We start from the raw sequence: 25,917 nt of genomic DNA on the forward strand, positions 1-25,917 counted from the left end.
AGAAACCACATATGACATATAATAATTTTTAAACCAATTTGGAATACCTAAGAAGCTTCAAAGTAATGCCCTAGTAACCACCCACGATACTCTAGCAACCACCCAAAACTCTCTAGCTTTGATCACAGGAATAAATTACATTTGTACTTTGGATCAAATAAATGCAGGTTTGGTGAGCAGAAGAGAATTCTTTAAAAACATTAAAAATCTTACTGTTCAAAAACCTTTGACTGGTAGTGTACATCCACTCACTCTTTAATCATAAAAAATGTAGTTTGACAGCTTTAATGTTTGAGCAGCCACATTTTTGTGTTTGTTGTTATGATTTGACACTGCTATCTGACAGTTTTCCCAGTCGCTACATGTTGATTTATAGACATTGGGTAAATGACTGTGTTTGCTGGTTTTGAGTGTTTCAGCACAGTTGAAAGTGTGTTTTCTCTCACACAGATGATGAGCTAGGCAAGACAGACATCTCGCCTGGGAATTTTCAGGACAGTTTCCAGGTATTGTGAACACATAGACACACATATAGACACGCATGATCTCCTGATTAGCTGATTATACAAACAATCATCTACAGTTTCACAGGGTGTGTGTGTGTCTGTGTGTGTTTGTGTGTGTGTGTGTGTGTGTGTGTGTGTGTGTGTGAAGGTGAATACTGGTCTTTGGCTCCTGTGTCTTGACTGTAGTATGATCTCAATGCTGGCGTCCTCGCTGTCTGCCCTCTCTCTACACATCCACAGTTTTTCCACACACCCTTAGTCCTCTAGGCTAATGTTTTCCAACCATTCCACAATGAACCACCCACACTTTGGAACACAGACACACACACACACATCCCATCTCTATCTTGCTCTTTATTCTCCTGTCTGCCATCTCTCTCCTCCCTGGAATCAATCGTCTAGGCGCCTCTTCTCTCTAAAGTCAGAATATTTTCTCACACATCCCATGATACCTCACTTTAATGATGTTGAATACATTTATACTGTTTCTTTTGTCTTATTTTGCAGTGAAAATATCTAAACATTCATAAAATGTGATGCATTTACTTCAGAATTAACAGTGTAAACAGAGATATTAGATAATTGTGCAATTGCAAATTATGTTACAAATGCACAAAGAGTAATTCTTGTCTTCCTTTTATTTAATAAATGTAAAGCATGCCATTTTAATGTTAAATCTAACTATATTTAGATTTAAAAGCATTTATTTTTCAGATATATTCTCCGAAAATGAGTTCTATTATGTTATTTTACTTCTCATGTGCATTAATCTTGTTTTAAGTATTTTTAGATATTCCATTGGAAACCAAGACAAAATAGCAATTAAGAAAATGATTTTTATCATGCAATATGCTGGAACAGGAAACACAATCAGCTGGTAATTAGCAACTAGCAACCTGTTTTTGCTTTTCAGAGTGCGAGAGACATTGAGTCTAAGATGAGGAGTGAAACTCGTCTGAAACTCTTTACTCTGGACCCTGACACACAGGTGAGCCGCAGCTCCAATAATACATAATCCATTAAATCGCAGGGTGAGCTACTGGTTTTAAGCTTTGTGTGTATGTTTTGGCCTGTAGAGACTCGATTTGTCTGGCATTGAACCTGACGTGAAGCAGTTTGAGGAGAAGTTTGGGAAGAGATTTTTGGTCAGCTGCAATGATCTGTCCTTCAACCTTCAGAGCTGTGTAGCAGAAAATGAGGAGGGACCTACTACTAACGTAAGATTCACATGCACAATTACAGTTGTTCTGTGGTTATAAAGCTCTTTTCTTTGGCTAAGTATTACTGTTTCTGATGAGCGATGTGTTGTGGCAACCAGTCAAACTCCATGGGAAAGGGGGAATTGTGTGTATATTGATAGTCAGCCCTATATACGATTACATAAAGGTAAATGTGTAATTATTTCAATGTTAAACCAGTTTCTCCTATTCCAGTTTAATGTGCACACACACTTACAAGACTTCTCAATAAGCTTCAAGTGTAAATATTGTGCCTCTGTGGTGCTTGCAAACATTCCTCTGTTTGTTGAAGCGGTTCAACATGTCAGTTTGTAGCTCGACCCACACTTCTGGTACAGATTAGATGCAGCTTTACTGTTTTCTTCAGGTGGAGCCCTTCTTCGTGGTGCTTTCGCTGTTTGATGTGCAGAACAGCCGAAAAATATCTGCAGATTTTCATGTGGATCTAAATCACCCACTGGTCCGCTCCATGATCCCACCACCCAGCATGCAGATAAACGGAGGGGTGGACACACCTCACGGAGAAACACTGCTTAGTGAACTGCCGGAGGGGATGCTGCAGTATCCCAAAAAAGTAAGAGGACTAATCTAACAGTTTATTTTCAGAGGCAGATGGATGGATGGATTGGATAGATTGGATAGATGCATGGATGATTGGATGGGTCGATTGAATAGAAAGATATAAAATAAAATACAATAAACAGATAGATAGATAGATAGATAGATTGATAGATTGATAGAACGACAGAACAAGATAGATAGATAGATAGATAGATAGATAGGTAGGTAGATAGATAGATAGATAGGTAGATAGATAAGTAGAACGATAGAACGATAGATAAATAGAACGAATAAATAGATAGATAGATAGATAGATAGATAGTAGGGCTGCATGATAAATCGCATGCGATATTTAATGCGCATCTTGTCAGAAAGCCGGTTCTGTAATCAGCAGATGGATAGATGGATAGATAGATAGATAGATAGATAGATAGATAGATAGATAGATAGATAGATAGATAGATAGATAGAACTTAATTAAAAGTAAGAGAGAAGTTACAAAGTGCAGAGCAAAGTTACAGAGTGAAGTGTGTGAGTGTATTTACTTAGCTATACTTTGGGGACAATTTGTCCTAGAAGTTATCTATATCTAACCTCCCTTTGGGGACATCTGGGGACATCCTCATTTGGAAAAAGGATACATAACTGACAGAGTCTTTTCAGTAAGAAAAGTCTATGTGCTGATTTGTGTTTCAGGGTGTCTTCTCTGTGACGTGTCCTCACCCTGACATCTTCCTGGTTGCGCGAATCGAGAAAGTTCTGCAGGGAGGCATTACTCACTGCGCTGAGCCCTACATGAAGAGCTCCGACTCCAGCAAGGCAATGAGCCTAACACAACTACACACATACAGAAACAAAACAGCTGACCCAAACATACACACACTCATATACCAAACAAAACAGAAGAACCAAAATACACACTGTCAATCAAAACAAAAAGTGGTTATTACAAGGATAAGGAAAGATTATCAGGGCTTAGGATCCATAAACTTGCAAACAATTCTACCACATCCCACAATGACCCCTTCAATATCCTGCCTAAAACTACACAACGATACCATCCAAAACCCCCACAAGACTGCTAGGAACGTGCTTTCCGCCCAGTTCACTGTTAATAAAATGTCTCTGGAGAGGTTGTGGGGAACAATGTGTGTGTTTTGCTTCACAGGTTGCTCAGAAGGTTTTGAAGAATGCCAAGATGGCCTGCAGCAGACTGGGCCAGTACAGGATGCCTTTCGCATGGGCAGCCCGGTGAGCCAAAACTGTCTGGAAATGTTCTGTTCTTCTCTCTCTGTGTTGTGTCAATCACAATATTTAATATTTTTGTTCTTTTCCACAGGCCTGTGTTTAAAGATGCCTCAGGGACTTTGGATAAAAGCGCTCGGTTCTCCGCGCTGTACCGACAAGACAGTAATAAACTCTCAGAAGAGGATCTTTTCAAACTACTGGCGGATTTTAGGAAGTCAGTATTCACCTCATGTCATCAGACTTGTCTTCGCTAGAGATCCCTGTCCCTTTTACAGTACAGTAGATTCAGTATATTAAAACAATGGACTTTAAATGGAAATATATTCCGAACATCATAGTCTTCTGCAGTGTTTTTGCAGCTGTGGACGGTCCCACCATTAGAAATGTGTTTTGTAGTTCCTCTCCGAGGGGCACTTTTTCAGGCCTCCTACAGATATATGAGCTTCTAATATGAATGTACACTACCTGTCAAAAGCTTGGAATGATTAGATGTTTAAATAGTTTTGAAAGAAGACTTTTATGCTCACCAAGGCTGTATTTATTTAATAAAAAATACAGTAAAACAACTTAAAATATCTTTTTTCAATTTTAATATATTTCAAAAAGTAAATTAATTCCTGTGATGGCAAAGCTGAAATTTCAGCAGGTATCACTCCAGTCTTCAGTGTCACATGATCCTTTAGACAACGTTATAATATGTAGTTATGATGCTAACTGTGAAAACAGTTTTTGCAACAAGGATGCATTAAATTTATCAAAAGTGACAGTGAAGACATTTATAATGTTACAAAAGATTTCTATTCCAAATAAATGCTGTTCTTTCGAACTTTCTATTCATCAAAAAATTATCACAGAAATATTAAGCAGCAAAAAAATATGTTCAACATTGATAATAATAAAAAAACATTACTAATAATAGAGCGCCAGTAATAACTGATAATACCTGACAACGAAATCATTTTTACTGTAGTTTTGATAATTAAATTAAATTAAATAAAATTGGTGAGCATTGGTGAGCTTAAGAGACGAAATAAACAAAAAATGTATTATTTATTATTTAATGTTATGTTATATTTATTATTAAATGTATTTTATTGTATTGTTACATTTATTTCAATAATACAATATTTGACCAATAATGTGTATGTCAAAATTGTATCCACAGACCTGAAAAGATGGCTAAACTACCTGTCATCTTGGGTAACCTGGACGTTACCATTGATAATGTCCCTCCTGATGTGGCTAGTAAGTCTTCAAAATATTTGTTAATATAACCTTAACATAATGCATGTCTTTTCTGATTTTTTTCTTCATAATTTCCACCCTGATCTCCTGAAACTGTGTGCCCTCCTTGTGTGCAATGAATTGGTCACTTGAACTCAGATTTTTTCCTCACCATGGGCTAGATTGTGTCACTCCATCCTACATCCCAGTGAGGCCTTTTGAGAGTAATGGGCCAAGTGACGGTGTTCTGTTGGAGATGGAGGAGTTTGTTCCCTGTATTGCCAAATGCTCTCAGCCTTTCACAACCTACAACAATCATCTCTATGTCTATCCAAAACATCTCAAATATGACAGCCAGAAGTCTTTCGCCAAGGTACATTAGCATTATCAGCTGAAAGCTTCTTGCTTTTTCCATTTTCTTGCAAAAATTAGTGCCCTCTGCCAAAGGTATTGACATATGAGATGGTCAGTGTAATGAAGGCCCACACCCGCCACTCCTAAAACATGCCCTTAGAGATTCGACAGTAAGTAGTTTTCTGGCTCATGTTCAGTCTTTATCTTGTGTGACTCAGGCGAGGAACATCGCAGTATGTGTGGAATTCAGGGAGTCGGATGAAGAAGATGCCCAACCTCTAAAGGTACAAGGTTGTCCCAATACCTTTCTCATATACAATAAATAAATAATATACAATAAATACTCAAGGTCTTTTCCTAGCCCTGTTCCCCTCTCTCCTATTCCACTGTTTTCTGTCCTTCCTTGCATTGCCCTGTTGCAGTAAAGTTAAAAAGGCCAAATAACTTTTTAAAAAATTGCTCTGTTTGTGTGTCACTGTTATGTATAGTGTATCTATGGTCGTCCAGGAGGTCCTCTCTTCACCAAACATGCCTATGCAGCTGTACTGCACCACCAGCAGAACCCAGAGTTTTATGATGAGGTGATGCATGGGAGGCGATATATATTTTATAGGGGGCCAAGCACGATGTAATATACCATATAGACAAACAGGAGTTCAAAATTTAAATCTGAAAAAATGGCCAAATCTCAAAAAATTGTAAACAAAAATGTTATGATGTTATCTTTAGGTTTTGCAAAAAATAACTTGAGTAATGCCATCAGTAGAACCACAGATTAACCAATTAAATACTAAGAAATTCTAAAATTCAAGTTACACTTTTATTTCAACTTTTTACTCAAATTGTTGTATGCTCATGTAATATTTTGAGGAACATGTAATATTATGTATATACGAGGAACTTGATCACTGTACACTGAAATGTACATTAATATATTTTAATTATTTAGGATTGTTTTAACCCCAAATAAAATGTTTTTTTGTGTAAATATTGAAGATACTGATCATTTTTCAGACCGATCTCTTCATATTTTAGATTTATTTTCTTTTTATTTATTTTTTTGTTTTCTTTAAATCATATTGTGTGTGTTTTTGTACGGCAGATAAAAATTGAGTTGCCCACACAACTTCATGAAAAGCATCACCTGCTCTTCACTTTTTACCACATCAGCTGTGACAGCAGCACAAAGAAGCGGGACATAGTGGAGACCCCAGGTACAGCATGCTGGGTAATTGGGTTGCTAACAGTGTTTATATTTTAAGGCATGGGGTAGGGCTCCAGGAACTTGCTCCTTTGTTTTTTGTTTTTGTTTTATTATTCATAACATTTTTGCGGCATTATCAGAGAGAGGCATACCAATCAACCAATCACAAATTTGTAAGTGTAGTCATTGGATGTGGTGAACATTTTCTTCCACACATACTCTCACTGTCTGTCTGTTTCTCTGTCAGTGGGCTCTGCCTGGCTTCCTCTGCTTAAAGATGGTCGTGTTGTTATGAGTGAGCAGCACATCTCTGTGGCATCCAACCTACCAAATGGTTACCTCAGCTGCCAGGAGGGTGTAAGCAAGGTAAACCTACAATGCTCAGTCATAACAAAAACATGCTGTGCTTGGCAAAAGTTTCAGCCATTTGTTGAACAAATGTGAACCTGTACCTGTTCTTTGTACAGCAATTGAGCCTTTGTGTGTGTGGTCTAATTTGCTATACTTTGTGAATATCTACATCTAATTATTATTGATCTTTTATCTGAGTGGATTGTATTGCATATTATCACTTTTACACAGGAAGAGGTTGCTCTTTAATAGCGCAGGAGTCTGTTTCATTGATGAATCAACTTTGTCTTAGATATTTCTCTGAAAATTCCATAAACAACATATCTAGTTTAGTCATGAAATTCTAGATAGCGCAGGCTGATTGGTCCTTTACATTGCTAGCAATCACTTTATTTATCATTTGGCACAAGTTGATTGGCTTTGCTGCTCCTACAGCCAGTTACATTGCATGGTCAACATTTAAAGTTGTCTGTTACAAAAAATGTTTGTATCTCTTGGCAGTATCAAGTCCATAATTGCTCTACAGCAATTAACATGGTTATATCCATAACATGCTAAATCTATTCAGAGAATTAGCATTATTATTATTAGTATTAGTATTAGTATTAGGAGTATAGAGAGCTATAAAATTTATGTGGATATAGTAGCTCATTGCGATCTCTGACTTTATTGGGATCTCTTTTAAAACACATTAAGACAAACACAAAAGATTAGTTGGCTATTTTCTCATGAAAATGAAATTAGGACATATGAGAAGGCATAGCTTTATAAAACGCGTGGTACGAATTCAGCAAATGACTCCATCTGCCCTTCATTTAATCTCATTGCTGTCTATGAGAAAGACATTAAATAGATCTTTCAGTGGGTGATCTGTCAGTATAATCAAAATAAACTGTTTAAATGTGATATTGTTTTATGGGTGTTGTGTTTGCAGCACTCCAGTCCTGAGATAAAGTGGGTGGATGGAGGACGTCCTCTTTTCAAAGTGTCTACACATCTGGTCTCTACCATCTACACTCAGGTATGACTATATATATATATATATATACTAATTATGCTTTTATTAACACAGAGAATCAACGTCAACATTGTCTGAATTACATAATGTATATTTAGCCTTGCAGGCATGATTAGTCACAGGTTCCTTATTAATCTCGTCACAGTCTGTAATATAAACCTCTCTTTTTCACCTCCTCAGGATCAGCACCTGAACAATTTTTTCCATCATTTCCAGAGTATGCAGTCTGGTGCCACCTGTCCAACTGAGGGTGAGCTTGTCAAATACCTCAAGGTGAGCATAGAGAAGTTAGAGAAGCAGGATTCTTCTGCATTAATTATTCTTATTATGGTGGGTTAAATGACAAAACATTACCCATAAATCCCCAGAGTCTTCATGCTATGGAAGGCCATGTTATGATCAACTTCCTGCCGACTATTTTAAACCAGCTGGTTCATGTTCTGACCAGCGCCAGTAATGAGGATGTTGCTGTAAACACCACCAGGTGAGAGAATAGGAGTCACCAAAATCAGAACATGCTGTCTTTCTCTTTCTGTCTCACATGCCCCCGTGTTGTTCATCTGTCTCCCCTGCAGGGTCATGGTCCACATTGTTGCTCAGTGCCACGAAGAGGGTCTAGAACACTACTTGAGGTCCTATGTGAAGGTAAATCAAGTTCTGAAACATTCAGCCATATTTATTGCAATGTACACTGTCATAGGTTTTTTCAGTTTCTAAAATAGATCTTGTTTACATGATTTTCTTCCTGTTATTCCAGTACGTGTTTAAAACAGAGTTCTATTCAACCAATAACAGTAAGACAGGGCACGAGGAACTGGCCAAAGCCATGACATCCATTTTAAAGCCTTCAACCGACTTCCTAACCAGCAACAAGCTTCTCAAGGTAGTTTTGTTTTAAAGTTTCTGTTTTAAAACTCTTAAATCTCAGCAAGTTTGTTATGAGTTCTATTTGTCAATGGTTAAAATGTTTACTTCGGTGTTTCAGTATTCGTGGTATTTTTTTGAAACCCTGGTGAAGTCAATGGCACAGTACCTGATGGAAAGTGGCAAGGTCAAGGTAAACACAATTATAAACTCTCCTTTACTAAAATGTACCTTTACTTTACTACTTGACTAAAAATTTACCATGGTAAGCATAGTTTTTCCCCAAAATATCCTGATTAAAACAGTGAAAACTTGGTATTTGCCTTCACTGTTATCAACAATGAAAATGAACCAAAATAAAAATATTCTGAAAGCTTCTCACTCTCCTGAAAGAGACCCTGTATTAAGGTAACTGGATTTTGGAAACTGTTTTTTAACGTGGTTTTTTTTATTAATTGTTTTAGCTGTGTTGTTGTATGTGTAGTTGTCCAGGAACCAGCGATTCACAGCTTCATTCCACCATGCTGTGGAGACACTCGTGAACATGCTGATGCCACACATCACACAGAAGTATAAGGACAATCTGGACGCTGCCCGCAATGCCAACCATAGCCTGGCCGTCTTCATAAAGGTACAGCCAGTTCATTTTATACACCAATATTTGATTTTGTCTGCAAAGTGGTCTCTGTGAGGCATCCTGAGTTGTTGAGAGTTGTATTTGAAGGCTTGTATCATTAATGACAATTTGAGTTCATTTAACAACAGTGTCTTCTCGCTATCTGCCCTACAGCGCTGTTTTACCTTTATGGATCGAGGATTTGTCTTCAAGCAGATAAACAACTACATCTCCTGTTTTGTACCTGGAGATCCCAAGGTACACATAACAGCATAGTTACATGAAATTATATAGTTATATAAAATGCTAAATAATAATCTATAATTTAATATCAGCACATCTCGTTATTAACTCATATTCAAACTTGTAATCTTTAGTTTATAAAAACTAAATGATTAACAAACAATGATTAAAAGCTTATTTGTTCATATATTTTTCAGTGCTATACAAATCAAGTTAAGATTATTCATCATTTATAAATGTTTATAAATGTTTACTAATCATTCAGTACCTTTATGGGACTTTTAGCTAATGTAACAATGTTTGTGTAAATGGTGTTTAGTTAAGTTTAGCTAAATGCTTGCTAAATACAACACAAATTGTAATTTGGATGCAAAACGTGTTTGTATTGCCTCAACACATATTAGTATACTAATCATTAAACAGGATATTCCTTAAAATCAAAACAAATTAATTTTTCAAGAAAATACTTGATTAGATTGTAAACAGACTGAACCATTTCCCTTATAGTAATCAAATTGACCCCTGTACACTTTTGACCCTTTAACCAAAGCTTTGGGGTCTGTAAGATTTTTTAATGTTTTTGAAAGAAATCTATTACGCTCACCAAGGCTGCATTTTTCTTTTCTTTTTTTTACTAAAATACATTAAAACAGTACTATTTAAAATGTCTTTACAATTTAAAATAACTGTTTTCTATTTTAATATATTTTGGTGGCAACGCTGATTTGTCAGCAGCCATTATTCCAGTCTTCAATGTCACATGATCCTTCAGAAATCATTCAAATATGCTGATTTGGTGCTAAAGTAAAATCTGTTATCATTATCAGTGTTGATTATCAACAGTTGTTCTGCTTAATATTTTTGTAAAAGCCGTGATCATTTTTTTTTTCAGGATTCTTTGATAAATAGAAAGTTCAAAAGCATTTACTTGAAATAGAAACCTTTTGTAAAATTATACGTTTTTTTTTTTTTACATTTGAACAATTTTATGTGCTGAATAAAAATATTAATTTATTTTAAAATAATCTTATTGACTCCAAACTATAATATAATAATATAATATAATATAATTGTGTCTCTTTGTGTCTTGCAGACGCTGTATGAGTTTAAGTTTGAGTTTCTGAGGGTGGTGTGTAATCATGAACACTACATCCCACTCAATCTGCCCATGCCTTTTGGGAAGGGACGCATTCAGAGGTTTCAAGGTAAACATACAGCAGTATTCTACAGCACACTGTTGTTGAAATAGTCTAAAAAATTGTCTGGCATCTCTCTTGAAAGGTTAAGTTGTTCATCAGGAGAATTAGATTTAATAGAATTCGTCTTTCCTCCCTCTGTGGCTTCTGTTCTTTGGGCTTTCTGTACCTATTGCTTATATGATTGTCTTCTGCCGTCCCTTTCCACTGTTTCCTCTTTCTTTGTGTGTGCTAGCTTTTCTGTGTCACATTAAGAAGACTCATGCGAGAAGAGTAGGTGAGCAGTCCTGCTTGCCAGGCACTGAACAATGTTCATGTGTCTAGTCTTAATGACACAGTCCATGTCTCTCTTCAGTGTCATAACTGCTATGATGGCTTCATTCCTGATGTGGAATGGACCTACTCTGGTCTGTCTTACATATGTTGATGTGCAAAATAAGCTAATTCATTCATGAGTCTGGATGATTGATTGGGTGTTTAAAACTGTTCTATTTACCTTTGTTTTGTAATAACTGTCCATGAACTGGCTTTTGAGTCTGTCTGTGAAATATCATCTTGTGTATGTGTGTTTATTGTGATATGCTGTACCAGTGAAGTTGTAATTTAAAGTGCATAAATCAAATCAGTGCTCTTGGTTTTATTATAAAAAGCTGTAGAACTGTTTTTGTTTAAAGCATTGCAACTAGTTGTCTTTGGTCTTTTAAGCAGGATATTTGAGCCGAAACTTTCAAACACAGTTTTAAATTAGCTGGTGGTTACATTCAGTGTTTGTGGTGTAATGCCTTTCTTTCTCTTTCTCTTCTCTGTGTCTTCATAGATTTACAGTTGGACTATTCACTGACTGATGATTTCTGCAGGAATCACTTTCTAGTGGGTTTGTTATTGAGGGAGGTGTGTGGGGCCCTTCAGGAGTTTGGGGAAGTCCGTCAGATCGCCATTCAGGTTCTCAAGAGTCTGATGATCAAACACACATTTGACGATCGCTATGCCTCAAAGGTCAGCGCACAGTTGCAACAAACCCCTCAAGTTAAGAAAAATAACTGTTTTAAAATTAAGGGTGTTTGCACTAAGTGTTTTCTTAATTTTGTAACTGCCTTAGCACCTTAACAGTGGCTTAACAAAAAACAAAAAAAGTATTAATTTCTTTGTTTTTAAAATTAAGGGTGTTTGCACTTTGTTTTCTTAATTTTGTAACTGCCTTAGCACCTTAACAGTGGCTTAACAAAAAACAAAAAAAGTATTAATTTCTTTGAAAAAATAATAATAAACCCAAACTTTTGAGTGGTAGTGTATTGAACATGATCTTATTTTATATATTTTAGTTCTTTCCCAGTTCAAGTACATAGGAGCTATACTTGTACGCCAATTGCCTATTTAAAAAACAGTGCCCTGAAGCACTTTCAAGATTGCCACTGGGTGAATTGACTTGCCTTAGACAGACATTGATTTTAACTGGTAAATATCTAAGCTGTGTATCTGTGTATGTGTGCACAGAGTCAGCAGGCAAGGTTGGCGACGCTTTATCTACCCTTGTTTGGGTTGCTGCAGGAGAACGTTTACAGACTGAATGTGAGAGACGCGTCTAATTTTAACACCAACCAGGTGAATCATCTTTTGTACTTTTGTATCAGTCTATTATTCACAATTTGAGCAACCCTTACATTTCTCCTTATTTCTTATTTCTCCTCAGAATGGGCGAGATGAACATCTTTCCAGCATCTCTACAGTAACACCTCAAAAGCCTGTTGGCAACCTCGTATCAGTCTATTATTCACAATTTTTCTTTTTTCACAAAATTTCTTATTTCTCCTCAGAATGGGCGAGATGAACATCTTTCCAGCATCTCTACAGTAACACCTCAAAAGCCTGTTGGCAACCTTGACAACAGCCTTCATAAAGATGTATTTGGGGTCATCTCAGGAACTGGTGAGTAATGAGCAAATCCAAAACTACCAGCAACTCAGGCCTTTCACCTTCTGGCATTGGTGAGATTATCAGGAGATGTTTCTGTGAATGATTTCATTATATGAATGAAGTTTATTCTGTGCGTAGCCTCTCCTCACACCTCTACGCCTAACATTGGCTCTGTGCGTCACGCTGACTCTCGAGGTTCTCTGGTCAGCACAGACTCAGGAAACAGCATCCCTGAGAAGACCAGCTCCCTCGATAAGGTAAAGTTGAATAACAGTTACGATGTCCATCAGGCCTAAAATAATCTCTTATCTGCATTGTTTAAATAGAATCTCCTGCTTTCATAATATGTACTCTGAAAAGCACTTTACAAAATTAAAATGGACTTGACTTTGTCTTTTAAAAACAATGTTAAATGGATGTATTAAATGTTCAGGGGGAGTTCCTTCCTCCTTCAAATGTGCTCAGGGGGCCTTTAACTGGAGCTGTGATGTATTCACTTTTCCACATGTGTCTAATACATTACATGAACATGTGAGGTCATGAAACATCTGTTATGCTGCATTTCTCACTCCCTGGGTCATTTCTAGGCAACAGTGCCTGAAAAATTCAGGTTTTTTTTAACATCTCAAATGAAAAGAAATCACATTTTATTCTCCCTCAGGCTTAAACTAGCAGAGCCAGAACCTCCAAAGACATTGGGTGTTTTCAATAGTAAATTATTAAACTAATAATCCAAAAAAAACCCTAGTCATTTTTCTTAAGTAATCTTAACTGAAAAACCATACATTATTTCAACTCTGTCCAGAGTTTTGGAAGTTTGTAATTCCTATGCTTTATAATTCATATATTTTATCACTTGAATATATAAGTTATTGTAGTATCACAAGTTTTTTTCCCATTTCTAATGAAATATTATGCTTGATGTAAGAGAAACATACTTTTGGTTTGAAAAACATAAAAGCATTTTTGCAAAAAAAAAAAATTTAAATAAAATTTAAATAAAAGCTAAATTTAATGTAGGTTTATTTTTTGTAACCTATTAAAATGTTTTTATAAAGAATGGGTACATACAAACTGGCAAATGTAATCTTTAAAATATTTCAGGGTTAATGTTTCTTTTTTGTCTTACTAAACTAATTTTAAATATATTGAAATATCATAAGGACGCAAATGGCACCATCACTGCTTTAACTGAGCCTCAGCTGTATTTAGTGGCATGTAGCCATTGCTAATAAGTTTCCCTTAATCATTCCTAACTTTTATTCTCTCCTCTTACCCTTGACCTCTGACCTCTTAGCCGAAAGAGAGGTTTACACGTAGACACACCCTCACCGTGTTGCCCCTCCCCCTTGAACCAGAGGACTCCGCACCTCTCAGCCGGGCAGCCAAACGTGTCACAATGGATTTCTCACTGCTTTCAAGCCCCGCCCTCTACGATAACGACACTAACAGAATTACTGACACCATACAAGTAGAGCAACCCTAGAGTGTCCCCATCTGGGGAGTGTGTGTGCTTCCATCTCTATAATCTTTTATACATCATGAGGGTGTTGCATGTCTTTCTCATATTGTATTTTTCCACCTCTGTGCATGTGGTGGGGTGTTTTTTGCTCACTTAAAGTCATATAGGGGTGAGTAGTAAAGCTTCCAATGGCCCGCAGTGTGCTGTGATGTGATATTTTGATGGGTCTTCCATTATATACTTTATATGTGTGTGTGTGTGTGTGTGTGTGTGTGTGTCTGTACAACAGACCCAATCAGCCTCTGCTCTGGGTAGCTCTATGCTGCGCTGTGATAAATTGGACAGAGAAGAAATCAAAAACCTGCTCATGTGTTTCCTCCATGTCTTAAAGAGCATGTCTGAGGGTAAGAACATGCACACATGGCTTTAATTTTCAAAGTCCACATACTTTTGTTCATGATTGTCCTCACTTTTGATTATTTTTCCAGATGCCTTATTTACATACTGGAACAAAGCCACAACCTCTGAGCTGATGGACTTTTTCACTTTAGTAGAGTAAGTCATCTAGACTGGTACTAATCACATCAGAGCATCAGAGTACTGAGGTCCTCTAGCTTAATACTGCACACTCAGTTCATTTCTCTCTCTCTCTCTCTTTCTCTCTCTCACACAGAGTGTGTTTACATCAGTTCAGGTATATGGGGAAGAGATTCATTGCCAGGTAAAAAATGTTTTGCTCCTACCAATCTTAAGAATTCTTAGAAGTCTTTGAATTTTGGTGCCACAGTAAATCATACATATTTTAGCGGGAACATAAAGTACTCGTATTTATGTTAAATGGGATATTTATGCCAAAACATTAGAAAAAATAAGTATCCTGATTAAGACTTTCAATTTAATTTTGTGTGAAATCAGGGAACATTAAGGCCATTAAGTAAACATTTTTTTGTTCAACAGAATATTTATGCCAAAACATTAAAAAAAGCATCCTAATTAATCAAATGCATCAATTTAGAACATTTATTGGTTTAAAAGATAGTACTACATAATAATATTAATTATATTTTATTAATAATCAAATAAAATGACAGTATTTTTATGCATAATGTATATATATACTGTATATACATTATATATATATATATATATATAATATTGGATACATTTATTCAATACATTATTCATTCAATACATTTAATTTCTGTATTATATATATGCATTTATTCACTTACTAAATAAGGTTTTTAATATTGTTTTATTGTTATTTGTTGTTTTATTATTGTTTTATTGTATATACTTTTCTTGTCATTACTTGTTTTGTGTATATTGCTTTGCAGTATTACATGTAAACATAATCATGCCAATAAGGTACTTTAAATTTAATAATGCATTAAGAATTAATTAATTTGGGCCAGTGCTAGGCTTAAGATTAGTGACATGGAAAAAACAAAAACAATATAATTATCTGCAAGGTCACTTTTTCCCATGTCTGTTCAAAGGTTTCTTTGTCTGCCACTACAATGCTGCCTAATGTATTTGAATTAACTTCATTTGGTGGTAATAATTAGTAATGATCAATAATAATGTATTTATAAATGTGATTCATTGTGAATCATTTTTATTAATTATCAGTTATCGTAGATTTAAAAAAATAATAATTATCTGGATGTCACGAATGATGAATTCACTTACATTTTTTTAATCAGTTGATAGCCCTAGTTCTAATTTTTATCACAAATGATTTTACAAGTTCTCATCTATAAAACCAGACATACAAACACAAGCTCAAGACCACAACTGCTATCTCAAATCTATCTGTCTCTCTCTAGCCTTTAACATGCACTCACACATACATTAAATTATTATTTATTAAATTAATTATAAATTACATGCATGCATACATGGCATCAAGTCCTACTACCTTGAATGACGCTACTCCTTTATGTGTGTATATGTTTTATTGGCTGAAATGCTGGCGAGGGTTCAGTTAGTCAGTGATACTGTAGCATCCTGGCACCCCTAAACAGGGTAAGAGCTGTTGTGTGCTTTTGAGTGGCCTTCACTAACAGCATGCTGACTCATTCAACTAACTCACTGCTCTGTGTGTATGTGTGCTGAGACATTTCCACATTCATGCTTTCTCAATAGTCTAAGAGCAAAAGGTTTTGTGGTATCCGTTTAGATACTTATCACCTGCATGTGTCCATTCAACACATCTAGTACAATAATATGCTCACACCAGTGTGCACATCATCACATGTCCTGCTCTTTGTCCAGTGGATAACCAGTCACATGACTAATGGATGCCAACATCTAATGCACTGTATTAACATCTTTTATAAACCATCTACAGCATCATGTTGGTTTATGAGCAGTAATACAGGTGCAACTTTGTGGCATATCATATTTATATAATATAATGTAAGAACTATACAGTGTCAGAAATAGAGTAGAAGTCAACCATAGTGAATACAGATGTTTTAACGGGGTCATATCATGAGAAATCAAGCTTTCATTGATATTATGGAATAAATAAGAATTTCAAAACTTCAAAATGTCCTCACTAGTTTACAAAAGCATCTGTTGAAACTAATCTAGAAATACAGTTTTTGGTATTCATTTCAATCCGACCTTGATAGTTTGTGTATTGCACATTTTGTGAACCTGTCATAAAACAATGCAAGCTTTGCAAATAGGCTTTTATTGAAGAATAGACAATGCAAAATATATTGACTTGTCAGCAAAACTGCTGATCATAAGCTGCTGTTACTCATTTCATGTTCAAAGAAGCTGTTTTCATAAGTCTTAAGGGAACACTGCCATTCAAAAATGTTAAGCAGCACAACTGTTTCTAACATTGATAATAAAAAGAAATTTTGCTTAAGCTCCAAATCAGCATATTAGATTTCTGAAGTATTATGTGACACTGAAGACTGGAGTAATGGCTGCTGAAAATTTAGATTTGCCATTATTTGAATAAATTACATTTTAAAATATATTAACATACAAAACAGTTTAAAATTGTAATCAACCCCAAACTTTGGGAAAATACGGCAAGAGAGTGTGGAACATGGTCTAAAATAACAATATAAGCAGACCTCATGAAATCTATGACATGACCCCTACATATTTACATTTTTATACTGTATGTACATGATTGACAGCTCACCAGATCTCTAATAAAGGCTTTGTTTTCCCTCAGAAGCCAGGATGGGGTGGGGTTTATGGCTCCGGACAGGAAGTCGTTGACTCTTCCTGTGTCTCGTAACAGAGGGGGCATCATGCACACACGCTTACACCAGCTGGGCAGCCTGGAGAACGCACACACTTTCAACCACAGTAAGACACATTAACACACATTCATTTCTTAATCACTCCTCATCCTTCACAACCTCTCTAAGATGAACATTTAGAAGAATTTAATGTGCTTTGACAATCATGAAAGTTACACTGTGTATGTTTCGGTCTGAGAATATGTTCTTGGGATCTTTGTAGACTAACCGGTAAGAGCTTCTTAGGTTTCAAGGGGACCAAAAAAGCATAGTGCTATGCATATTCTACATGTCATCCTTTGCGCCATCTTCAATGCAGAATGAATTAAGTGTTGTAATCCAGTGGTTTTTCAATCCTGGTTCTGAAATACTCTAACAGTCTGAGAACCACTGATGTAGTCCAACCAGAGACAGCAAAGCAATACTGAGTGGCCAAAGCAGCTTATCTCACCTCTGTTCAGTTATTAAATGATATGATCTTTCTTTTCCTCTTTCTCCTCCAGCGTATTGCCATGGTGATGCTGACGCGTGTCTCCTGGAGGCTAACGTCTCAACGGAGGTGTGCTTGACTGTGCTGGACACACTCAGTGTCTTCATTATGGGCTTTAAGGTATAGACAACAAGTGGAAGTGTGTGTTTATTAGTACAAGTCAAAGTTCAGTTCTTCCTTTAAGCACTCTCATATTAAACCATGTGTCCACAGACCCAGCTGTGTGCAGATTTGGGTCATAACCCACTGATGAAGAAGGTTTTCCAGGTGCACCTCTGTTTCCTTCAGATCCCCCAGTCAGAGACTGCACTGAAGCAGGTCTTCACCTCCCTACGTACCTTCATTTACAAGGTAATCAAAAGAGCCACCCTCACTGTTGATTCATGGGATATGAGAGAAGAAAATCCCCAATGTAGACCCTGACAGTTAAAAATGGTTTATTTTTGGATCAAACAAGCAAAATTCAGTATTTTCTGATATATTTCCTCACCAGCCCTTCAAAGGGATAGTTCACCCAAAATTGTCATCATTCTGTCATCATTTACTCACCCTCGAGTAGTTTCGAAACAAGTTTTTTTCTTCTGTTGAACACAGAAGATATTTTGAAGAATGTTGGTTTCCAAACAGTTGCTGGTAGCCATTGACTTCCATAGTATGGAAAAAAATACTATGGAAGTCAATGGCTACGATTCATCAAAACATCAGTCAATTTACTCTTCCCGCCATCAGATCACATAATTGAGTAATTAAATGTCCAACATAAGTGTACACATGATGAAGACATAATAGTGTTGTTCATTATTTTGTTCATAAGTCTCATGTCTTTTTCTGTCTCTCTCAGTTTCCCTGTACATTTTTTGACGGACGGGCGGATATGTGTGCCTGTTTGTGCTATGAGATCCTGAAGTGCTGTAATTCCAAACTGAGCTCCATACGCAGTGATGCCGCCCACCTGCTCTATTTCCTCATGAAGAGCAACTTTGAGTACAATGGCAGGAAGTCCTTTGTCCGCACACACCTGCAGGCAAGAGAGGGATAAGAGAGTAATGGGGGGGTCAAATAGACGCCAGAAGTGTCAATCAAATAATTTTACAAATAATTTTAAGTCATCTTGCTACCCCCTTGGAGATTTGATGAGGCCCTCTAGTGGGTCCCGGGGCCATTGGTTGAGAGCCACTGATCTAGAGAGCCCTTTTGCAATCTAGAATCAATACTGGCCTTTTTTTTTACTTGAAAAACACAATCTGGCTGAAATACCTGGCGATTTATTTGAAAAAAAATTTTCTCAGGTGGTGATTGCAGTGAGTCAGCTGATCGCTGATGTCATCGGGATTGGAGGGACACGGTTCCAACAGTCACTGTCCATCATTAATAATTGTGCCAACAGTGATAAAACTGTAAAGGTAAAATTAGTCATTTCCATTTATACAGTATATACAAAATACATATTATTATATTGTAGGTTGCAATCTGAGTAAATGCTGGAATGCCTACATGACTTTTAATGTGATGAACAGATTAATAAGCATCATCACTTTATCCTCTGAAATCATAGGTGATTTTTCTGTGAATTTGGTTACATATGAGTGCCCAACATCTCTACACTAGCTATTACTTTCAGCAAATAATGTCAACTCCAGACTGCAAATTGGGGCAAAAATCTGGGCAAAAGTCTTAAGGAAGCATCTACATAAATGTTAACAATAAATATGAATGTCAGAATAACATTGAACACTATAAACTCAAGTAGATCACCAGCTTTTCAAATTCAAATCAGTGTATATGTCTCATCATCAGATGTGACTGTTTGCCTATTATGCACTCTCTCTTCCCGTTCTTCCAGCACACTGCTTTCCCCTCGGATGTGAAGGACCTGACCAAGCGGATCCGGACGGTACTGATGGCCACTGAGCAGATGAAGGAACATGAAAAAGACCCAGAGATGCTGGTGGACCTGCAGTACAGCCTGGCCAAATCCTACACCAGCACCCCTGAGCTGCGCAAAACCTGGCTGGATAGTATGGCTAAAATCCACGTCAAGAATGGAGATCTGTCTGAGGCAAGCTGACCAAATCATACTAATTAATAAATTAAATAAACCTAAAAACTAAATAAACTTAATTAGCCAAATAACTACAGAAAATTGGGTTAAACACATCCATATTTTTAACTCTTTAATTTTGCTGTTCTTCACTCAGTATTTGAGTTAACAGTTCATTCAGCATCAGTTTGTTTGGTGATATAGTAAAACAATGGTTGGTGGATAACATTACATCAGTGGCTTATTTTTTCTTTAGGCAGCGATGTGTTACGTGCATGTGGCAGCACTTGTGGCCGAGTACCTGAAGAGGAAAGGTGAGGAGTCCACTAGGGGGCACAGTAAATATAAATTGCAGTCAGAAATGAACTTTTTTTTAAATCAAGATGCAAAATTTTCCCACTGGAATGGATATTCTGGTTCATTACTGGACACAGTTTGTGATCTATTTACGTAAAATACTTGACTTGAATCATTACTTGAAGAAAATTTCACATTTTGAACAAATGTGGCTTGTAAAAGCAAGCATTAAATACAGAAGTAACAATGCGCGAGATACAGTATATCATATATTTGTAACACTTTATGGACTTTTGTGTTTGTTTTCATTTCATTCCTCGTGTTCTTTGACCTAGTTTCTGTCTCCCCTTGATTGTGTCATTATGTTCAGGTGTTTCGTGTCAATTGTCCTTATTAACGTTCCCCCTATAAGTGAGAAGGGTCTGGCTGCAGCCTCGCACTTGCATTCTCAGACACTTGCGCTTCCGCTAGCGACGTCACTTGCAGGCTTTATTTTTTATTTTGTTCTATTTTTTATAAGTTGCATTCTGTTCAGTGTTTGGTTGTCCGATCTCGTCGATGTGTACGTGTGTTTTCTGCCTCCTTTCTATGGATTACCCCTATGTGGATTATTAAAGACTGTATCATATCTTCTTCGTCTTCATGCGTTCCCTCATGCACCATACCATGACAATATTACTAGGTTTGGCCAAAGTTATAAATCTTATAAAAAGCTTTTTTTGTCTGGCTTATCAGATATGCTTTGTAAGCTTTGATAATTGAACTTGTTTTTTTAGGATACAGGTGAAAGTTGATTAAAATTTTCTTTCCATGCTCGAATGCACGCACACACAGAGACAGATTTGTAAAGGCATCTTGTGCAAGGTTCAACTGTATTTTGCAATTTGTAGTTCTTTGTGAATTTCTTTTACAGGAGGTAATCTCTGTGTGTGTTAACAGCTCTAATAATGCAGGGTCAGGAAAATGAAATGCGCACAAAAACACACACACTCACATTATGCAGTGTTAAGCAAAATTATTTACGGAGGAAATCAGTTCTTGAGGTGTGATGTTTCCCTTAATACCTAGTGTGTGTCCAAATGCCTGATATTTTGTAAAGGTTTTGCAGTTTATTGAACCTGTTTAACCTATTCTGCTTAATATTCCTTCTTGGCAGGAATGTTCCGGCAGGGCTGCTCTGCATTTTGTGTGATCACACCCAACATTGATGAGGAGGCAGCCATGATGGAGGATGTGGGCATGCAGGACGTTCACTTCAATGAGGTTCAAACCAGCTCACTCCTGATCTCTTTTATATAGAGATGTGGCGCTTTTAGCCACATTCATGAGTCACAGCCCCTTAATCCTGCCACTCTTTCATATTGACTCTGCATCAGCACTGGACTGAATTCAAAACTCTTTTTTTACAACAACGTCAGTAATAATCCATTGTAGAAAATGTTCTCAGATTTCTTATCTAATCAGTATCCATTGCCCCTTTCCAGTGGGTGTGTTAGTAAAGGAAGTCCAGATAATGAGCCCTGATTAGACCTGAGAGTCCCTCGTCACTGAATAATCAGTTTGCATGTTTAATGAACTCTTTGTGTAACATTTACATGGTGTTCAGTGCTTACACTTGTGATAAAAGATCATCTCTGCTGTTGGATTTGTCCGGTTCTTTTGGACTTAATTTTGAGTAACCGAGGAATCTTGTCGGAACCCCCAAAAAGGCACTTTCTGAACCATTGTCCCCTTTATCAAGATACAAAAACATATTTTAAATTAAAAGATTAAACTTAATGACAGATTAGTTACCAGTAAATTACTTACAACAGCAGTTTTGTCTGTAGCATGATTTGCTGAGAGAAGATAGTTTGCTGTATCTGGAGGTGTCATGTAAGTGCATTATTGCTAAAATGGAGTTGAAACAGTAATTATATATGCATGTTTATCTGCAGGAGGTGCTTATGGAGTTGTTGGAAGCTTGTGCTGATGGTTTATGGAAAGCTGAACGTTACGAACTTATTTCAGATATATACAAACTCATCATTCCAATTTACGAACAGCGCAGAGACTTTGAGGTGCACACACACACACACACACACACACACACACACTCTTTATGTGTCATTGGAAATAGAGCATTTACATTTGCCAGAAATACAGTATATATTATATTTGGACAGTATAGATGTATTTTTGTGCTTTTGTGTAGAAACTGGCCCACCTGTATGACACATTACATCGGGCTTACACTAAAGTGATGGAAGTGATGCATTCTGGGAAGAGGCTACTTGGGACCTTCTTTAGAGTGGCATTTTTCGGCCAGGTAAGACAATGCAATGGTGCAGTGGTTTCAGCTAGTCCAGCTAACACAGACAGTTTGACTGAGGATTAAGCTGCATTATAGCAACAATATAACTGCATTTTATTTTAAAGAGGTCATTGCAAGAGGTATCAAATTGAGATTAAAAAAAAAGATTGGTGTATCATGAAAACATACTTTGACTTTTATTACTTAAAAATTCCTCCTCAGTCCAAAAATAATGATCTTTGGGACCATGTTTTGAAACTGAGCTGCAAAAATACTGGATGTCTGAAGAAGAAAAAAATCAAAGCCCCCCAAAATTATATATGAGTGCACGCTTATACATGAAGAATGCTTATTCGTTTATCAGAAACTTGCCCCACAACATTCTTCTTTGTGCACATCAGAAGCGAATTTAATTATTTGCGCAAGTAGATTACATACAAAGTCAATGCAAAGACTCGAATGACGCGAATTAGGCGACGCTAATGCCGTGAATGTGAAATTCGCCTCAATCGCGTCTTCTGCAAGTTGAAAAATTTCAACTCGAGTGGGAAATTTGCAGGACACGTTGCAAATTTAACTTGTGAGAAAAATTAGATTGTCCCATAAAACATTTGCGAATAAGCACCGTTTCCATCCGACAAGTCAAAGAGAACAAAATCGTCACTTCCTGATAAACTGGCACCAAATATCAAGAAAACTGCGAGAAGCCACTGAATACATTAATTTTCATATATAATAAATGACTTGTGTCTCAGAGCGAGCAGACGAAACACAATAAATGCGGTCATTGCTTTCGTGGATGCCTGCTGTGTGAAAATGAATGCAGAACTGTGTGTAAGACAGTTCTGGGAGGCAATAATACAGAAATAATTTGACAACAGACTTTGCTCGGGGATTTCAGAATGACCATAACAACATTTCAGATTATGTGCAACAAGATCGGTTCGCTGGTTAGTGAGGTTATGCCGTCCCATAGACTTTTTTGATGCACATAGAGGAATTTATGCGGCAAATGCGTTTCCATCTGCCATTATTTGCATTAACCCTTTTTCGCGCAAGACAAAAACCACCTCAAGCAAGCGTAAAACATTTTTTGCGAATAAACTTTTATAAAATTTTAAAGGGGTCCTATTATGCTCTTTTACAAAGTTTTGATTTTGTTTTGGGGGTGTACTAGAACATGCTCTCATGCTTGGTGGTTCGAAAAATGCATTATTTTTCACATAATTTACATTATTAAAATACCTTTCTCCCCAGCCTGGCACAAACGGCTTAGTTCCGGCTTTGATGAAGGTCTACCTTCAGGCATTTATATGCAAAGTTGTATTTCTCTTACTGTTATATATGTTCATATGCAATAAAAAATAAAAATAAAAATGAAGGTCTACCTTCCGAAAAACAAAATGTGTTGTGATTGGTTAGCTGTCCCAGTGCGTTGTGATTGGCGAACAGCTTAGATGGTGTTTCAGTACTGCCCCGCCCCTTGCTCCGTCTTTCAACAAAAGCTTTTTGGCGGATCCGGCACTGTACTCCCTCATGTTGTGGAAGCTGTCCTTAGTAAAATGCGCAGCACACAATAGCAAATTGGGGTTATAATGCTCAGGAACAGAGTTAAAAAACAAATTGCAACCACTGTTTCCTGACATCATCCGTAGATCTTTTTTATGCCCAAACATACACACTACACTCTGACTAAAATTTAAAAAGTGAGAAGGCATAATAGAACCCCTTTAAACTAAATTAAGATTTTGCATGTTAAAATGTAATTTAATCATAAAAATATATGATGTGACTTCTTTAAAAATGAAAAGGAGACATAGGCATTCCTGTATGCATGATAATATACCTTGCATGATAGCCAAAGTCTTGTTTAAAGCATGTGTAAGGCATCGTGGGTCTCAGTTAATCAATCTTTTCTGCTCTCTTTTCTTTCCTAAGGCTGCGGTAAGTGTTGTTGTGAACTGTGTGTGTGCTGTTTTACTCATTGTCAGGCAAGTTTTGCTTTGACCATAATAGTCTCACTAAACTACTGCTTGTTTGTCTGCTTGCATAATGCCTTTGGATTAGAAAGAGTCTTTTTCTATCTTTTTCTGAAGCTATCCTTCATCAATCTTTAAACACATAAAACATCCTGTCATCTGAACATCCTGTCATTTCTTCATCCCGGTTGAGCTAGACAGCACTCTGACTCGTTGTTTACTGAGGAAGCCATTTTTAAATGGGTTTGGACCATAAAAATGAGCTAGGCAACACTTAGAGAGCTCTTTCGCTATACACTGTGCCCATTAATCTCACAGAAGCCATGAGCTTTTATAGCTTGAGCTGTTTCAACAAAAACTCAGTGAAAGCTTTGTGCTCTGCATAAGTGCTGATGTCTCAAAAGTGTCTATGTTGGACAACAGAGAATAAAAGATAGCACTGATTATTAAAAGTTAACACGAATTCTCTGAAGTGCAGGAGATGTGATATTGATAGTCTAAGCTCTGCCAAGATCTGTGTTATCAGGTTTGCTTTGAAATCCTGAATACGTTGGTTTTTAAGACAGTTAAATGTCAAAGTGTGTGTCCATTTGTCATAACTCTTCATTTCCACCTGTGTGATGTAGAGGTTTGTTGATTATGGGATTCAAACCAGATTTTGTTGCCTGTACATTAATAGCTTCAACAGTGTATGCATACTGTATGTCACGCACAAATTGTGACTGGAATGTTGTGTGTGTTTCAGGGTTTCTTTGAAGATGAGGATGGAAAGGAATATATCTATAAAGAACCAAAATTCACTCCTCTATCAGAAATTTCCCAGCGTCTCCTCAAACTTTACTCGGACAAATTTGGCCAAGAAAATGTCAAAATGATCCAGGACTCTGGCAGGGTGAGAAAATGCACACTCATATTTTATCAGTATTCTGTGAATAGGTAAAAGCTCAGACAATCGTGTATAATCTGAACACATGTACACAGATTGCACTAGTACACAAGTACACTGTAAAAATGAGATGTTTATAGAACTTAAAGTAACAGTTCGCCCAAAAATAAAATATTTGTAATCATTTACTCACCCTCATGTTGTTGCAAAACTGTATGACTTTCTTTCTTCTGTCTAACATAAAAGAAGATATTTTAAGAAATCTCATATAATTGCAGTCAATGGGCTCACGTGTTGTTTGGATCCCAACATTCTTTGGAATTTCAATGTTTGTAACCACATGAGGGAATTATTATTATTTTTTTTTTGGGTGTAGTATCAGTTTAAAAATGAAGCCCACACTTTGCATGGCTTAAAATGTCAAGTTTTCATCACCTAAAATTGTTTTAAAAATGAAGCTAATTGTTCAGTATTATGCGCTGCAATGCATGTGTTTTCAAACTGAACAAAGCAGAAAAGTTCTTAAAACCTGTAAATAAGAGAGTCTGTGGCCTTTAAATATTTGAAAACCTCTCATCTAATGTACAAATGCTTATGTCATAGAGAGCAAAGTGCTTGTTGATAATACCACCATGTGATGTGATGTGATGTGATGTGATG

The 25,917-nt window shown here is 36.7% G+C and overlaps 1 protein-coding gene across 1 annotated transcript in view; it reads left to right on the top strand.

Annotated features, from left to right (window-relative positions):
* LOC107688868 (dedicator of cytokinesis protein 9-like) overlaps window positions 1-25,917 on the top strand; it is a 95,597-nt gene that overhangs the window by 59,740 nt on the left and 9,940 nt on the right. Inside the window, exons 9-49 of the mRNA XM_016486695.1 lie at window positions 451-506; window positions 1,420-1,494; window positions 1,583-1,723; window positions 2,112-2,318; window positions 3,002-3,124; window positions 3,474-3,556; window positions 3,645-3,767; window positions 4,719-4,798; window positions 4,960-5,150; window positions 5,350-5,415; window positions 5,620-5,712; window positions 6,234-6,345; window positions 6,583-6,701; window positions 7,621-7,707; window positions 7,885-7,977; window positions 8,073-8,188; window positions 8,280-8,349; window positions 8,462-8,587; window positions 8,690-8,761; window positions 9,053-9,199; window positions 9,359-9,442; window positions 10,521-10,632; window positions 11,441-11,619; window positions 12,118-12,225; window positions 12,438-12,549; window positions 12,676-12,794; window positions 14,289-14,403; window positions 14,488-14,554; window positions 14,673-14,720; window positions 17,271-17,338; window positions 17,775-17,881; window positions 17,975-18,112; window positions 18,603-18,785; window positions 19,051-19,164; window positions 19,605-19,820; window positions 20,059-20,116; window positions 21,256-21,362; window positions 22,037-22,159; window positions 22,294-22,407; window positions 24,331-24,336; window positions 25,117-25,263. Coding sequence (XP_016342181.1) covers window positions 451-506; window positions 1,420-1,494; window positions 1,583-1,723; window positions 2,112-2,318; window positions 3,002-3,124; window positions 3,474-3,556; window positions 3,645-3,767; window positions 4,719-4,798; window positions 4,960-5,150; window positions 5,350-5,415; window positions 5,620-5,712; window positions 6,234-6,345; window positions 6,583-6,701; window positions 7,621-7,707; window positions 7,885-7,977; window positions 8,073-8,188; window positions 8,280-8,349; window positions 8,462-8,587; window positions 8,690-8,761; window positions 9,053-9,199; window positions 9,359-9,442; window positions 10,521-10,632; window positions 11,441-11,619; window positions 12,118-12,225; window positions 12,438-12,549; window positions 12,676-12,794; window positions 14,289-14,403; window positions 14,488-14,554; window positions 14,673-14,720; window positions 17,271-17,338; window positions 17,775-17,881; window positions 17,975-18,112; window positions 18,603-18,785; window positions 19,051-19,164; window positions 19,605-19,820; window positions 20,059-20,116; window positions 21,256-21,362; window positions 22,037-22,159; window positions 22,294-22,407; window positions 24,331-24,336; window positions 25,117-25,263 — 4,505 coding nt within the window. The remainder of the gene's footprint in view (window positions 1-450; window positions 507-1,419; window positions 1,495-1,582; window positions 1,724-2,111; window positions 2,319-3,001; window positions 3,125-3,473; window positions 3,557-3,644; window positions 3,768-4,718; window positions 4,799-4,959; window positions 5,151-5,349; window positions 5,416-5,619; window positions 5,713-6,233; window positions 6,346-6,582; window positions 6,702-7,620; window positions 7,708-7,884; window positions 7,978-8,072; window positions 8,189-8,279; window positions 8,350-8,461; window positions 8,588-8,689; window positions 8,762-9,052; window positions 9,200-9,358; window positions 9,443-10,520; window positions 10,633-11,440; window positions 11,620-12,117; window positions 12,226-12,437; window positions 12,550-12,675; window positions 12,795-14,288; window positions 14,404-14,487; window positions 14,555-14,672; window positions 14,721-17,270; window positions 17,339-17,774; window positions 17,882-17,974; window positions 18,113-18,602; window positions 18,786-19,050; window positions 19,165-19,604; window positions 19,821-20,058; window positions 20,117-21,255; window positions 21,363-22,036; window positions 22,160-22,293; window positions 22,408-24,330; window positions 24,337-25,116; window positions 25,264-25,917) is intronic.

The sequence above is a fragment of the Sinocyclocheilus anshuiensis genome, unplaced genomic scaffold (assembly GCF_001515605.1).
Source record: "Sinocyclocheilus anshuiensis isolate Anshui unplaced genomic scaffold, SAMN03320099.WGS_v1.1 scaffold101, whole genome shotgun sequence".
NCBI lineage: Eukaryota > Metazoa > Chordata > Actinopteri > Cypriniformes > Cyprinidae > Sinocyclocheilus > Sinocyclocheilus anshuiensis.